Genomic DNA, 17,618 nt, shown 5'->3' on the forward strand with positions numbered 1-17,618 from the left:
TTTTCATCTATAAACATTAAGGTAGAGCTACAGCGGAAAAAAAGATTAGCACGAGTGGCCGATGACCGGGCTCAGGGAAATTGCGGTACGCGGTGCTCTTGTTCCCGTGTGCAGGGCTACCTGAAGTGCCACATGATTCATGTTTCAGAGAGGGGGGCCTGGCAATCTCGTTTTCGGCGTGCTAGGCCACAATAGCGTCACGTGCCACAATTTGCCTTACCTGGTGATCGGTCACTTGTGTTAATCTTTTTCCGCTGCATCTGTACTCGTTAGGGCTAAATAACAAATCCCCACGTTAGAAACATTAAATCTTTCAGATGCGTGTGCAAATAAAGAAGACGAGCCCCTGCAACACTGTGACGAAAACAATACTAACTAAAGAGGCCTTGCCCGTAAAGCAAGAGCAAGACAGTACTGTTATATATCGTAGTCAACCCTCTATAAATAAGGTACCCTGGCATCAAATCAACTTCCTGGATGAAACGTATGAGTGACGTAGGGGACATTATATATTTTGCGTTTCGGTCTTTCGATAGCGCGTATAAAAAAGTTCGCAAAATAGCAGCACAATAATAAAATACACGAACAATCAAGGAGAAAATAACGCGAGATGACCGCTTGTCTCTCGCTTTGTAGCAGAGTGTTGCACGAGTCCAAAGATCATGCGTGTCAAACAACAACAGCTTCAGTAATTGTGGGGTCTGCTCGCCACACGCGGTTTCTTCTTCGACCTCTCACTCAGTCTGTGACCAAGCAGCCTGCGTGGAAATAAGAAAAATATATATATTTTTCTCTCAGCTGAACAGACGCAATGCAGCATGATAACATTATCGCGAAGAGTGAATACATCTATACTGAACAGTGTTTGAACCAACTATAATAAATGGAGACAAAAAATCATTTTATGGACGAATACCTGTGTTACCAGTCATTATAAACGAATAAAAAACTAAGATTTCGAGAATTACAATAACTTGGTTGCGCACTGCTTTTCATGCTCAGTATGGCTTTCGTTGAGAAATTTAAAGAGCGCAAGAATTGTTGCACGAAAAGAAACAAAGCTGTACAATTATTAAGCTGGTTCTCCCACTCTTTATATAGCTGTTTGTACCAAAGCACATGACCGCTTCAACCGGGCAATTCTAATAACAAAAATACAATGATGTGGTATTCGTAGAACGCTCAGCGCTAATCGAGAGTTATGTGAGGTATACTGTTCACTACAAGGCAGTTAACAAAACACAGTGAACAATTTTGGAGCGATAGCTCTAGTACTCCAGGTACAAACCCCAAAAACGCCAGGTTCCGTAAACATGAACTTCAAGCTCAGCCAAGGTCAAGCTGGGACTTAGCCTGCCACTACCGGCGGCTGCTGCGTACGCCGCGTGGGCGCCCATGTCTTGAAAGCGGTCTACGATGTGGACAAAGTGCGCCGAGTGCTGACAGCTTCGTATGTGCTGTGCTTTCGACGCTTAGTTCGCGTTGAAGCGAGACGCAACATGAAGGTCAATTCGTTCGCTGCTGCTGCCGTGCCGAGCAGCGTCTTTGTATTGTCTTGTGGTGCAATTGAAGATGAGGTAGTTGCGGACGGCGCCGAGCATTGTCTGTGTCCTTTCCCAAAGCAAGCAAAACTGTGCTATCACTCGACAAATTTGGTTTAACCGTGTTGAACCACGGCAAATATTTTTAGATAGCTCATGGGGTCTTAGGGTGTTGGAGGGGGCCCGGCTCTGGCGACGTACGGTGTAATGCCCACCGCAGCCCATAGTCTATTATAAAGAGATTTCCTCTACACGATAATGTTTACGTGAGAAGGTAGGAGACGAATGCAGGGATTAAGGCGCATGTGTTTTGAAGGATAAGTTCATTTTGCGCAAGAGCAAGGTCTGAAGACAGGGCGTCACATTGGAATTGCGGTGCGGAATCATAGTTTGTCCTTTCTGTTCTCTAGACGCTTACACTGGTTCTGACCGTGCTACTGCGCTCAGTGTACACTGACGATGCAATCGGTAAGGCCTGCGAAGGTTATATGTTTTCGTAAATTTGTACCGTCTTCCAAACTAAGCTTCTGATATCTAACGGGCAGTATATTACTGTAGCATAAAAACAAGCCAGAAAGTATTTTTGGGAAATGTCATTTTGGAGGAGAAAATGAAGCTTCGGAGGAATAAACATCGCCCACCGGCTTATCTAGAAAAGACACCTCTCTGACCCTTTTGCTCATTAACTTACCCCTAACTCATGAACACACTATAGTGCAATAAATTTCTGCATGTATCATACATTTATTTCTTTCGAGTTCCTCTTTTAAGCAATATTTTCTAGCTTTATTTTCACATGTTCTCCTGGTATTGCTGATATTGGTAATATATCTCTACATTTATTTACTGCATATTTGGTATTTCATGTGTTCTTGCTGCGGCTGTTGCGAGTAGCTGAACCAACGGCGTGCTGCCGTTGAACTCCACCCAACTGTTGGCTTTTGCGTCCTGCTTCTTGTACAATAGGGCCCGCTGTTAGAGGAAACACTCGTGTGTATACAGCACATGATATTTTTTCTTTCTCTGGCATGTGTACAATTGTAGGGATTCACAGCACGTGACTTGTGGCTGTTGGCCCTGGCAATTTTCTATAAACGTGTGCGGTGCATTGACGCAGCAACAGCTGGCATTTCCGGCGGTGAGAGCGGGAGCAATGTGAGAGCTGCACGGTAACAAACAGTGTTCCCTTTAAACACTGTACACTGTAGAAGTGAACATCCAAAATAACTTTGAATTTCGAATGCAACGACGTCCTCGACGTCGTGCGCATGCGCATGTCTCACCTGCTATGCAAGTGTTCAGCCAGGTGCTCAGACATCCGGTGAAGAGCGCCCTCCAGCAGACGCTCTGGATGTCGGCGATGCGGTTCTGTGGCGCCATGTCGTTGAGCACGCTGGTCACGGCTGGCACTTGGCCCAGGCATGAGGAGCTGCAGAGCGCATACGTGGACAGCACGCCTGCACGCTTCTGCGCACACCCCGACGGAACTGTAGACGACGTCCCTAACCTAACCTGACCCAACTCATGCTAACCTAGCCTAACCTGAAGCGGCTATTATTGTGCCAACATCACACTGAAGCGACTGCAACACTGAAACGGGAGAAGGACGAATGGCTGACGGAAGGACACGAGCGCTGTGAACTCCGAGTTATATTTTTCGGTTTCATGGCTACATGCAGAGTTTTGTATAATGAGGAACGCCAGGAGTACGTGACTCTTCCTGCACTCTGACGACGTTAACTCCCCTAGGAGTGATAAGCGGGGTTTATAAACTTTACACCGTTCAATAGACGTATTTAACAGCCATTTTACCCAGAATACCCTATATTTAAGGGTGTGCGCGCCATCATCTCATGGTTTAGTAAGCTGAGCCACTGAGCCATAAGCGCTCATACTTCGCACAAAGGTGCATGAAGTTGAGTTTATTACCACGTTTGCTGCCATTACTTACTAATTTCGTCCATGATAAATACAATGTGGGCCGTATATCTGCAGCGACGTCCCTCAGGACATGTCAGCTACATGGCAAAGAAACGACGGCGTCATCTCTCATGGCAACATGCACTACATGTTTACGCCATAGCCATGACACATGACATAACCACATAGGAGTAAAATCATAATTCTTGAGTGGCATCACCGCAGAGAACAGGCTCATCTGATGGTACTTCGACAAAACTGGCAAGTAATGCAAGAGAACAAGTTGTTAAACACACATTCATTAAAAATTGTACTTCTGTGAGAAGTTTAAGCGGAGATAAACAACCAGTGTAGCGGGAACAGTCTATTATAGCTGGCTTGCGCGGCTATTTATCGAACTCTCAACATATACCGGATGATTCATGAAATTCAGCCGAAACTCCTGAGTAATACGAAAGATGAAATATTGAAATATTTTCTTCTGGATTGTTTTACCGCAAAGCCGCACATTTGAAAATCACTCTACAATTAAATAGAACAAGTTTGTATGAAAACCGTAAAAAGTTCTTCAATCAAAATGCCATGTGATTGAGTTCAATGGCAGACATGAAGTGCGCCATCCGGGCAACTCATAACCGTTTCCATAAATACAAGTTTACATGGCTATTTTTTACAGCATAGTGAATACAGACCATTTTCATACAAAAAAGCGAAAATAAACAGCCGAAGGGAGCAACTGTGGCGCCCTTCGCAGGCGCCCATCCATAACGTGAATGCTTGCGTCTCATTAAAAAGCTGTAATAGACCGAGATTACAGCTTTTTAAGGAAGATCGCTTGATGTTTGCCCACCTGTGAGGCATAATCAATCACGTCGCTCACTGTCAGTAGTTTCACCCTTCACTGCCAATCAGATAAGATAACTCTGCACTTAGATTACGATGCTCCAGTTTTGTCATGGCCAGCTTGTCATGACCAGCACATGACCAGCTGGTCTTGTTGGAAATGTAAGTAGTGTACATTTTGGACCCCTAAATAAGCCCGCAAAGGGGAACAACTCGAATAATTTGTTTATGTTATTCCACACTATAGGCCATGCGCTTCTACGATGGAGAGATGCGCATTTGGCGACAACATTTAAATATTTCCTACTAAGTAATTTGGTTTAGTAATGTTTCGAACGCTTCCATCGTACAATACCGACCACACGACATGCTATCTTGATGAGATATTTAGATGAAATCTTAACAGATGTGCAAGCGCACCAGCTGAAATCCCCGTATGCAGCCTCATGCTTGCTTTTACACATTATATTGTTGTCTTTACAGAGATAGATAAGTAGGGCTGTTGCAGCTGTGTGCCTCTTGTCGCCGTTAGCTGTTGCATGTTAACTTCGTTCGGGAGTAGGCGTGCGGGTGCGCTCAGAAAATGCCTGTCTATGACCTGCTCCGACCATGGTGGTCGGTTCTGACCGCGTAATATTGTTATCCGTGCTGGCGAGAAGATTACTTAGGATTGGTTTTCCTGATTACGTAAAGCGCATAATAAAAAATAACTAGCGTAGCTTGCACTGGAGGCGCAATGCTAAAGAAACAGCAGAGCTGATGGGCACCTAGCTATAGTGCTGGCTTTTGGGCTAGGCTAAGCACTACGAAGTCATCCGCAGCATTTTGCGAAATTTATTGAGTATTGATCGTTTATCCTATTGATTGGCTATCGCAAGGCATTGACCACGTATTTGGGCTAGGCGAAGCACTACGAAGTCATCCCCTGTATTTTCTATAATGTATTGATTATTGATCGATTATTGATTAGCTATTGATTGGGTATCGATGACTGACTAAGCTTAAGTAGTCCAAATCATGCATAGCTAGACTTAGCCAGGCTCAGCTTCGCTAGTTCACAGGGGTATGTGCCATTGCGCTTGGACCCTTTCTGCACTACCACCAGGATCGGCGCACATTTCTTGTGGACGACTAACGGAATAACCGCGGCCTAATAGCACAGCCGTTAAAACGTCGCAGTTTCGCCCGAAAGGCGAAGCATCGATTGCGAGAGCTAGTTAGTGTGCAGCTATACGAAGTAAGGATAGCAGTTTTATCGGCCGTATACACATGTAAACATAGGCATACCAACTAAATTAATAAGCATAGTGTCACGTGCGCGCAACCGCGGCGAGCGACGTAAGCTTCGTGCCGCCTCTCGCATCAACGCGAACTAAGCCGCGAAATCACAATGCAAAGCGGACTCTGTCCCCGCCGCAGATGGATTTCAAGATATAGCGGCTCGAGTGGTAGCGCGCGGCGTAGAGTGGCGGCGACGATGGCGACGTCGATGGCAAGAAATCCGCCTGGAGTGTTCATATAATTGCTATCGCAATAAAATGTATTCTCGTATGAGTGACGAAAAATGTTACAAATGGCTGTGTGACAGCTCGCCTGCTGTTTGATTGCAGGCTCAGAATAAAAGCTCGCGGTGCCCGCCTATTATTCCAGGTTGGATTTCGCTTTTATGAAAATTCATATTGCTGAATTATGTCAGTCGCGCTTCCATTCAAGAACGTAGGGATGACCGATACATGGTTATCGAAGTTGAATATTACGTGATATTTTGTGCCAGCGGTGGTGGAAGCGCTGTGTTAGCCTGGAAGTCCTTGTCGTCAATATGCTATACAGCACTGGTCGTAGAGCTGCTTCTGCTCACCTTGCAGAAAGGTATGCATGAACAACGGTCGTAAATAAGGGCACTTGATGTGCAGCTGAGCCGGATGAAGCTCGCACACAGCTTCAGGCCTCAGTTGCAGACACACACATTCAGGTCTCACTTGCAGTACCTTGCAGTCCACCACAAAGCACGTCTTTCCTCTGCTTTTTCACATTTCAAATAAATAGTTCTAGGCGACTCCCGACATTTCGGTGGCACTTTACTTGGGTGGTGGGTGGTGGCTGATGCGTGCTAGCTCTCGATTCAGAAGGCGTTCAATGGCGGCAAGCTTGCGGCGAACTTTGGAGCGCAGTGCGTAGACTGCTTGCTGTACAAGGTTTATAGACTTTGATATGCAACTTACGAGCCACGCCCTAGTGGCTGGCAAGACATACCTCTCTTAAAATACAAGCACAAATTTTGAACTGCCCTAAAATTGCAACAGCCTTGCGTACCGATATGGCGCCAGCCGCGTTCATCTTGTTGAGCTCGATGAAGGCGAGGACTTCGCTGCCTATCGTGTGCACCGCCAGCAGGTAGCCCACTTGCACAGCGTCGCGGCCTGTCAAACCGAAGGCGAACGATACCGGCGAGAAGAGGATCCCCAGCAGCTCCTGAGACCAGGGTAAGGGGTAAATACCGCGTTGTTAACCCGAAAGTACGCCGCTCTCAGACAGAAAAAAATACATGTGCCTTGTCCTCAGTGAACCCATATGAACATATAGAGCATATTTATTTTTTCACGATAGGGTGTCCCGTATAATTTATGGAACATAGGTTTTTTGATGAGATTTTAATATGTCCATAAACTGGAAAAGGGGATTACGAGGCATAGTTTGTTTCTATTGGGTGTTCTATTTCACTTACAGGAACACAAAAACGTTAATAAGGGATGGCCATATGTTTAAATGTAAATATCGGATATACTGAATTGGCCGCGAGGCCAATTCAGTATACCGCCAATGAGGCCAATTCAGTAGACCGGTGGTGGTATCGCATTACTTAAGAAGTTACATAAGGTGACGCGCGTTCGTCCTTCGTGACTTTGCCGCAGCCAACGTAGCTCGCTGGTTTGGTGATTGAAGCCTTGATTATGGCGTTGTAGATAATGTATTTCATTAGAAAGGCAGCAATTTAGTTGCCCGCTCTTAAAGCATGGTTTACTGCTCGGTGCCACAGTGCCGGCCGTGTTCGACCGAGCAAGGTGCGAGTTTTCACGCATACTCCAAAACGAAGCGGCCGCGACGTGCTTGGCTGATAAGGACACTGAAAACCACATAATGTGGTGATAGTAAGAGTTGAGCAAGAGAAACACACTGGTCTTGTAGCGTGCTCACTTGATTTGACAACAGTCATAATCACCGGCGCTGAGATGGATGCGACTTGCATGCGCGCACACGGTGGAAGCATGGTTTGAGGAGACAAAAATAAAACCACTTGAAGTTTCACGCATTACGTATAACATACTGCTAATAAATAATTGTACCGCAGCAATACTCTGGTGTAACTAGCAAACCGCATCCTCACGACGAAGCTGCGATCAGTACTTTTATTGAGGCAAAACTGGGTATAACTACTCTTTGAAGGATCGTGCGAACTGAATATGAAAGCATCAGGTTGCTCACGCGCTAAAAAACATTTGCGGCACTACACACCAGACAGGGACGCACACACTAGGTTTTGTAGCCAAGACGCCGCACGCACAAGGCTTACCCCGTGAAATCATTCCGAATTATTCGTGGCTGAAACGCTTGAGATACCGAGCACTTCCCAGCCGGTATCATGTGATGTTGCTTTCTACGTTACGGAGAGACCCCTGCAGATGGCGCCCCGGTATGTTCTCGAGGCCAATATTGGCTTTTCGACAGGGACTGCATAGCATTGATACAGGTATCGCAAGAAAAAATAGGGGGGCGTAAGAGAAAATACAAAGCCCAGCGCTATGTGTTGTCGTTGTTTCTGTCTCCCATAGCTGTTTTTCTTGTGCGCTGTTCCTGTTTCAGATTAATAAAAAAGAAGAAGCTATAGCTTGGCACTACACTTCCTTGATGTTGCCTAGTACTTTCTGCTCAGTTGTAATCCGCCTGAATCATTTGGTCTTAAAGGGCCCCTGAAACGATTTTGACGATTATGTACAAACGTACTGAATCATTAGGGTAGGTCATTCTGATCAATAATTGACGCATCTAAGTGCTCTGCGTAACGCGTGTTATTTATTACAAGGTTTTAAAAAGGCACAATGATACCGATCGCAGCCCGCCACTCGGATGAATTTTAAGCCGCCCCTGACCATCTGACGCGATTTGACTATATCACGTCAGTCGGGCGAGCTATCCGATTGGCTGCCCAGGGCGCGTCATCGACAATTTTTCCAACATCATGGTGAACAAATGTTGTTCGTAATAGTTGAAATCTTAGTTAAATTGTTTCTAAAAGATGAAAGTAACAGAAAAAGAATGCACAAGGACAGTGTATCACTACGCTCTTGCAAGCACTTTCGGCACACAGCAAGTATCGTCTGCTTGTGTTACAACGTGCTCCGCGTTGACGCGAGTTGCGCGGTCTGTGTTGCTCTCAATCTGTCTTTTTCCGAGCACCATGGTTCACCCTGGTGAATCCCAGCCCACCCTCGCGTTGTGGGCGGCTGCAAGCGTAGCGATCGGCGACATGTCAAGCTGCGACATCGTGTCCCTCTGCGAGGCACACATGCAAGCGAAGTGGCTGCAGCGCTGTTTGTAGGTATCCGATCGGCACCGCCATTACGCGTTTGCGGACATCACTTCACGTCGTAGGATTACTATACAGCACAGTAGTCACTCGCGTGTCCGGTATTCGGGTAAACGCAAGCGCAAGCTTACAGCGCCGGGGGTTTTCTGGATGAGCGGAGGCGCAAACGTGAACGGCCTGAATGGTGCAGCCACCTGGTGGCGCAGAGCTCAACCAAACGCAGAACGAATATAGCAGTGATCAAGTGTCTTTTACTTTGCTGCTGGCGTAAATTTTTTGCAGCAACGTAATCGTGAACACGTTGTTTTTCTAGATTTTCGAAATGTTTTATACATTGTTACAGCAATATTAGCTATTTGTTTGGCTGGTTAAGCTCTGCGCCACCAGGTGGCTGGACCATGCAGACCGACTTTAGACCGATCAGGCCGCTTAACGTCGGCACTCCGTCATCACAGCAATAGTAGTAGGAGGGGCTTTTGTTTACGTTTCCACTTATCCGTCAAAATGTCCAGCTCGACTGTGGTTACCACATTACCGGACGCGCTCGGCGCTGCGACAGAATGCTCGCAACGCAGGCTACTTTGAATCTCTCGCTTGTCAATCAGTGGCTGGTGGAAAAGTTGGAAAGGCTTGGAACGCTGGCTTCGAGAAAACCGGAAGTAGATAACACGACGGCATATCATGACGTAGAGTTAGTGAAGGCAGAGCTTAGCCCCGGTGACTCGAGTTGAGTTGAGGAGAAACGAGTTGAGGAGAAAAAGCCTAGCTAGGGAGCAGGGTAACTTGCAATCGTCCGTAGGTCTCTTAATATGAGACGCTTCACAAAAGTTGTTGTGTGAATGTTTCGCTGTAGCTGTGCCCTACGCGTCTACAAAATTTGTCCGAATTGTTTCAGGGACCCTTTAAGAACATGCAAGGACGTCGTTTATTTCGCAAGAACGCAGGTTCATCAGACGTTCCCGCACCTTTAGACGCACAGCAAATCCCAAAGCCAGGAGCATGCTCCCGAAGACGGCGTCGGCCATGTGCAGTACAGCGGTGTACACGATCAAGGCGACCACGATGTGCGCCACTTTGGGTAGCGCCCCAATCACGCCATTGGAGCCAGCCTCGAATACCGTGTTCTCAGAGCTGCACGATATAGTGCGAAAGGTTTCAGTATTGGTGACTGTATAGGATCTCAGCCGGTTTCCACTCGTAATGCTGGTGCACACAAAATGAAAATGCAATAGGGATATTGAGTGGCTATCCTTATTGTAACTGCCAACGCTATCAGTGAGAGGCTAAGTAAGCTGTGCTACCAGTTAGCCTACTCGTCTTTCTGAAGTTTTTTTTAGCGCCAAGAAGTTATCAATATTGTTATTTATGATAATATTACCTGTTTATGCGGCTTTCCTGTTCTATGGATTTACGTGCACGATCACGATCTGATTATGAGGCACGCCGGAGTGGGGCACAACGGATTAGTTTTACACCCTTCAGGTTCTTTAACGAGCACCTAATCCTAAGTACACAAGTGTTTCTGCATTGCAACCCCATCAAGATGTGGCTGCCATGGCCGGCATCGAACCCGCGAATTCGAGCTCATCAGTGCAACGCGATAGCCTCTGGTGGGTCTGTTATTCGGCAACTAAGCACTTTTTTTCCGCTTTTAGTCAAGTATGAATTCTTACAAACTTGCCCGAATTTCAGTGCTTGTAAGCAAATTACTTCAACGATATTGCAAGTATCGACAACATTACTTTCAATGATGGGATATAACACAACAGGGTATGGTTAGAAAGTGCAGTCCCTATACGCTCCATATACAGGTGTTTGCGGTGATAGCGGGATGAAGTAAAATATGATGTTTTACTGCGAAGCTGTATATGGCTACCCCGGCAAATTTTCTACATCCGTGTGTGTACACCGTCACGTCAACAAAGAAAAATGTTTGTCTCCAGAGCTAGTGTAATTTTGAGTTTCCGTGTAACATATCCCCTAGGAAAATGGCCCCGACCGTTGTGTTTCCTGTCTGTTGCCTTCTTGTGCCCTAGGTGACCTATATGTTTCCTTGTCCTTTATGTGAACTTGAGCAAAACATACTTCGTGTGTACCGCATCTTTACTCCTCCTTTCGTACGACTCGAGGAAGCAAACCTAATCTTTCTGTAGGATGTGTACTTTGTGTTCACGGCAGGATGTGTGCACTCAATGTTACCTGGCTGTGCACTCCCTCGAGTGCACATCGAGGTAACGTAGCGTGCACACAGTAATAAACTGTTGACGCACGCCATGGATAGATCATCTACCTGGCGTATCTAGCTAAAAGGAATGTGGGCGGAGAGGGGGGCTCGGCTTTTTCAGACCTCGACTGTGTTAAGCTACTATGACTTTTCTACTCTACGCAAATTACACGCTGACCTTCACTCACACATTCACTTTGCTCATACCAGAAACGCACATTTCAGCTTCGCTGCTTTACGTGTGTACGGGGTGCATGGGCGGTGAATTTTATTTCTACAAGTACTCCTTGAAGGCTCACCTGACGAGCGGCTTGGCGTTCGCGCTTGCAAGCGGAGCCTTCTGTGTTTCGGGCAGCAACAGTTTGGCCATTCCGAGCCCAGCCGGGACTGACATCAGGTTCGCCGCTAGGAGGTGGTGACCACTTCCATGTGATGCATCCTGAACGTGTTATCGACATGTACTCTATAAATCCTTGTGATGACCGTTGAGTCTAGAAGCACCGTTATTAACGTTGACATATTATTCGTGTAGGAGAAGAGCGGGAAGAGTTTTACACAATACCGACAACCCAAACACAAATTTCAATTTCACATTCAATTTATTCATACAAATGTATTATGTGCCCATGCCACATACGACATTCAACAAAAGGAGGCAATGGACAAGCCGTGGTAGCCGTGCAAAGCCGTGGTAGTATACATTGGACAGTCATTGTGTATCACAATTGTTCGCAAATTAACAGCGAATGTATTTAGCATAATTTTTCTAAAACGTTGAACGTGCAATAAGTAGGGGGGGGGGGGGGGGGGGGGGGGGGGGGGGGGGAAGGTCTTCTATTCGAGCATAGTGCTTAGGTGTTTCAACGAAATAAGTGAACCAGAGGACAGAATTAAGGAAATCGCAATGCAATCGCAATCGTAATACTTCCCCGATAGAAGACACCTTGGTAGGAGGCTCGGACACACATTGCTAAATTCCAAGCGCCTAGCAAAATGTGTAATACAAGGCACAGACTGAGCAGCTACATCTTTGAATCAACTGGGGAATGGAGTTCTTACGTTATGCCTCTTCCTCCACAGCGCAAGATCGTGCCATCGCAGTAGTTTAGCTGACCTCTACTGAAATGTGCGTCTGTTTGCCGCAATGCACTTTGCCTTTGTGCGTAGAGTTTGTGTACATCTAAATTGAATCAGAACGCAAGTAGAACTACCACCTCTTTTAAAATTTATTTTTATTGTGCATTTTCCATGTTCCCACTTCTTTCTGAAGTTATGTGGCCCATGCTTCCTAACCTGAGTTGCTAAAGTGAACAGGAAGCGCCGCACCATTTTGTAGTTGCTGCCTGTAACCTCATTCAGATTTGCGGTCAGAACTTGTCTGCCGCCTACTACGCAAGAAATACAGATGGGGAGCGTGGCCAGTTCGCGTTGCATTGCGCAATGATGTGTCAGCGTACAAGTCGTAGCCCTTGTCAGCCGTCAGCGGAGTCTGTTAAGCGGAGTCCTTACCACCGAGCCGGCAGGGCCACTGGCGTGGCACACTACGCAACTCAGCTACGAGAAAAGCTAGGCGGTTTCAACATATGAACGCCACAGATAGAGCGATAGTGCTCGCTGTCGGAGCATGTGAACTCTATAATAGCGCACTCGCAAGTTCATGGGTAACCTCGGATTTTAGCACGTAGCAGATGCCAGAACGGGAAGTAGTGGCTTTCAGGTGAACATCTAAAACAGAAACGCGGAGCGTCGCGGGCACCGTCTAGCAGCCTCCGCAGTGCCGTTGAAGAAGCGGTGTGATCACAGGGGGCGCAGCTGAAGGGCCGATCATGGATTGACGATCAATTCACTACAACGAATCACATTGAAATACGTTTTGCAGCAAAATGTGCCTAAAATATTGCCCTCTATTGACAACTACATTTAACGACCTGCCTAGAAAGTGTTTCTGGGCACCAATACCTGGCTTTAAAGAGCCGGTAATATATGTTGAACCCTAATCAAACCGGTGAGACAAAAAGAATGGCCAGAGCAGATTTATTTGCGTAAAAGACGGAGTCGCATTCCACCGTGAATAATATATGGTATGACGATAACCAAACATTACAACAATATGATACTGATAGGTGGAAGCATCTGCGGACCTCTCATGAGCTGTGGAGGGTCAGAATTTGATTGGAGAAACTACGCAGTTACCAGTAATTATTTTGTGGCGTCAGATGTTCACCACTGGAGCATTGCTAAAAAAAGAAATGGGTACATTTTCTGGTGCTAAACATATGAGTAGTACAAATGAAATTGACAAAAATCACAGACAGCTCTAATTTACATGTCCAACCTGTTGTAATTTCCAGACTCACCCCAACGTATAATATCATGGCGAATATGGAAGCTGGTAGTCCACAGTAGCCTTCTACCATGATACAGTGCAGCTCAGAGAGTGTCATCTCGCTCATGAAAGGCTTGATGAACGCCACGGCCATTGGCTTAGTGTTCATGCAAAAAATATTAAAGACAAGCACTCACATGGGTGGGCATCCTAAATCACTTTACGAATACTGTTACGATGGCATCTAAAGCGATAGTTTTCTCATCAAAACAAACCCCACTGCTCTTTACCCTAAAATTTCCAGAAAATCACGGACACAATAGATGTGGATTCAGTGTTTTTTTCTCTGTCAGCAATTCGGCCGGCATTTCTCAGCTTTTTGTATAAAGAACGACAACTTCAGATATTTCCCAACTAGATATGTGCTCATAACGTCACGTTGTAGTGACGGCGAGAACACAGTCAGTGCCCGACCAGCGACTCAGAAATATAGCTCTTTAATTCGTAATTGGGCGAACTTGCACCGAGAAAAACAAATAACACTCAAAGCACGACAATGGCGTGAAAAATGGTAGGTGTTCGACATCTAATGTACCGATCAAGTTAATCGGCTACTATACAAGACTTATACACACAAACACACACATGCACATCGGATAAATACCTAAATTATATACAAATACATAAATTTATTAAAAATATATGCGCAACACATTTCATGCGCACCACACAGGTATACAAGAATGATGATTTCGGTTTCTCAGCATTTGCACATGGCTGTGTTAGTTACATGTACGTACCATAATTCATTAATGGCGGTACTTGGCACACCAATCTTACCAGGCCTACCAGAATGGTAGCCGATGAAGAGATACATTCAGGCGACGAGAGGCTTGTGATCATCCTCAGCATAATCCCCATGTTGACGGCTACGAATTGCACAGCGCCGCAGTAGTGCAGCACAGACACCAGGAAGCTGAAGAACAGCACAACTGGAAGGATCTGAAAAGACGCAGCGTGCTCACACACAGGGGCAAATGGACCCGTGTTCCTCTCACAAACAGTAGGCACTTCCTGCCCAACCAACGGCAGTGTGATAAAAGCGGTTCACTGTAAGTCCACAAGCAACAAAAGTTCCTGAAACTAACTCATCTGGCATTGAAGTCGTTTTATTGGGAAAGTGGATAGGAACAATTGACGCGCTCGAAAACGCCGACCTGCGGTCATCAGCTTGGCCGAGGTTTCGGAATCGACGTCAGCCACTCTCGGGAAATCGAATAACAGAACACGTGTGGCACGAAAAAAGAAAAGCAATGCAGGGAGAGGTAGTGGCCAATCACGGCTGCTCGGGATTTGCACTGCGATGACATTGCTTCGCCGCTATTACATTTCGCAATTCGAATATTTGTGAAAACATCGATGTTTTTTTGCGTTCCTGTCATTCCTAACTGTTAAAGGGCCCCTAAACCCCTCTGAGCGAGAAGACGAGCGAGCGGCTTCTCTTTCACGATCGCTGCCGACTGGCGCTCTCTCCTCCTCGCCGTGTCCTCCTCTAGACGACACATGGGCCGTACGTTTGCACTGAATGTCACTCTATTTATTTTTTATTTTTTTTTTGACACAGCTTCAAAGCGCGCTCATCAGAATTCCGCGCTTTTCGGCTCCACGCTGTTACCGCCTAAGCGCAACGCAAAACACGCTACACGAGGTGAAAGTTGATTGCACACGACACGCAAGTGGATAGACGAGGAAGAGCGGGAGCGCGAGTGCATAGCAAAGGATTTGCTTTCAGACCGAATATGAGCGGCTGTCTCTCGCATATGGACCCATCAACAGCTTTCTCCTTCACGTCAAGTAACGTGTATGCCACTGTTGGCACGTTGACTCGTGAAGATCTGGAAATCCCGGTGCGCGGTTGTTTGAATTATGGGAGGGCATTTAGAGGACCTTTGAAGGGCCCCTTACGACGGAGCTAATTTAAAGTTTTGGTTAGACACTTATTTCCAAGGCGCATTATAGGAAGCCTTCTACTGCAAGATTTTAAGGGTGCCCTGAATCAGCCCTCGGGCTTGGTGAAAGAGCACAGTCTGCGCCTATAGCATCATCATTATCATCATCATCAGCAGCAGCAGCAGCCTATATTTTATGTCCACTGCAGGACGAAGGCCTCTCCCTGCGATCTCCAATTACCCCTGTGTTGCGCTAGCGTATTTCAACTTGCACCTGCAAATTTCCTAACTTCATCATCCCATCTGGTTTTCTGCCGACCTCAACTGCGCTTCCCTTCTCTTGGTATCCATTCTTTAACCCTAATGGTCCACCGGTTATCCATCCTACGCATTACATGGCCTGCCCAGCTCCATTTTTTTCCCGCTTAATGTCAACTAGAATATCGGCTATCCCCGTTTGTTCTCTGATCCACACCGCTCTCTTCCTGTCTCTTAACGTTAGTTCTAAGATTTTTCGTTCCATCGCTCTTTGTGCGGTCCTTAACTTGTTCTCGAGATTCTTTGTTAACCTCCAAGTTTCTGCCCCATGTGTTAGCACCGGTAGAATGCAATGATTGTACACTTTTCTTTTCAACGACAGTGCTAAGCTCCCAGTCAGGATTTGGTAATGCCTGCCGTATGCACTCCTAACCCAATTTTATTCTTCTGTAAATTTCTTTCTCGTGATCAGGGTCCCCTATGAGTAATTCACCTAGATAAACGTACTCCTTTACAGACTCTAGAGGCTGACTGACGATCCTGAATTCTTGTTCCCTTGCCGGGCTATTGAACATTATCTTTGTCTTCTGCATATTCATCTTCAACCCAATTCTTACACTTTCTCCATTAAGGTCCTGAATCATTTGTGGTAATTCGTCTCCATTGGTGCTGAATAGGACAATGTCATCTGCAAACCGAAGGTTGCTGAGATATTCGCCGTTGATCCTCACTCCTAAGCCTTCCCAGTCTAAGAGCTTGAATACTTCTTCTAAGCATGCAGTGAATAGCATTGGAGAGATTGTCTCCTTGCCTGACCCCTTTCTTGATAGGTAACTTTCTACTTTTCTTGTGGAGAACCAAGGTAGCTGTGGAATGCTTGTAGAGGTTTGCTAAGATACTCACGTATGCTTCCTGTACTCCTTGATTAGGCAATGCCTCTATGACTGCTGGTATCTCTACTGAATCAAATGCCTTTTCATAATCTATGAAAGCCATGTAGAGAGGTTGATTGTACTCCGCAGATTTCTCGATTACCTGATTTATGACATGGATATGATCCATCGTAGAATATCCCTTCCTGAAGCCAGCCTGTTCTCTTGGTTGGCTGAAGTCAAGTGTTGCCCTGATTCTATTGGAAATTATCTTGGTGAATATTTTATACAATACTGAAAGCAAGCTATGCAGCATACGCTGCTGCCAACATCTCAGCCAAGTTCTACAGTCGTGCGCGGCGCATGGAGCTGGCAAGCGAAGCGCGAAGTCACCTTTCTCTCAAACACTCTCTTTTCAAAGAAACCTGCTCCTCACTTTTCTGGACGCTTTATTTCGTAATAAAGCAGATTCCCATACGCGGCTGCTATTGGCCAATAGCTGACATCACTCAAGATGGGTGTTTGAATGAGTGCGCTTCTTCCTACTGTTACTGTGTATATTTTTGACACAATTTAATAAACAGGCTGAAATAACCGAAAATAGACTTTCGAATTTCGATAATAATTACGCACTTCGGGAAGAAGCCGACTATCGTGTGCTCAGGCTCAGCCGCGGCCGCCCGCGCAGGAATCACACTTTCGCCACCCGGCTTATCGGCGTCGTAGCCGTCGGTTCTCGCTAATTTCGAGTAGTTTTGTGCACTCAACAGGCCTCTGACCACGCGAAACTAAACGTCAGCCATACGCACGCTTGCCAGCGCGCGCGCACTCCTGGCAGCTCCTTGTCAGACGCCTTGGCACACTTCCCTTCGTAATGAGTTATTGATAGCGCTTTAAAATGCGCAAGTTCAATGTGGTTACTATGCCTCAGTCCAGATGGTGCAGGACGAAGCCGATCCGCACCACGTAGCACAGCGAGAAAGGAGGATGTGTGCGCGTGCGCACTCTGACGCCAAGTTGCGCACAAAGCAAACGCTGCAGTTGCTTGTAGCCGCGGTCTGCTACGTAGGGTAGATGCCGCGGCCGCCGCGGGGTGGCGC

The 17,618-nt window shown here is 46.3% G+C and overlaps 1 protein-coding gene across 1 annotated transcript; it reads right to left on the minus strand.

Annotated features, from left to right (window-relative positions):
• Nucleotides 1–513: 513 nt before the first annotated feature.
• LOC119441104 (sodium/nucleoside cotransporter 1-like) lies at nt 514–11,488 on the minus strand. Its single transcript, XM_037705798.2, has 5 exons — nt 11,413–11,488; nt 9,855–10,020; nt 6,618–6,776; nt 2,825–3,008; nt 514–758 (listed from the first exon to the last, which is right to left on the minus strand). The coding sequence occupies exons 1-5, from the start codon at nt 11,481–11,483 to the stop codon at nt 739–741; spliced, it is 600 nt and encodes a 199-aa protein (XP_037561726.1). The 5' UTR covers nt 11,484–11,488; the 3' UTR covers nt 514–738.
• Between the last annotated feature and the right edge of the window lie 6,130 nt (nt 11,489–17,618).

The sequence above is a fragment of the Dermacentor silvarum genome, chromosome 2, assembly GCF_013339745.2.
Source record: "Dermacentor silvarum isolate Dsil-2018 chromosome 2, BIME_Dsil_1.4, whole genome shotgun sequence".
Classification (NCBI taxonomy): domain Eukaryota; kingdom Metazoa; phylum Arthropoda; class Arachnida; order Ixodida; family Ixodidae; genus Dermacentor; species Dermacentor silvarum.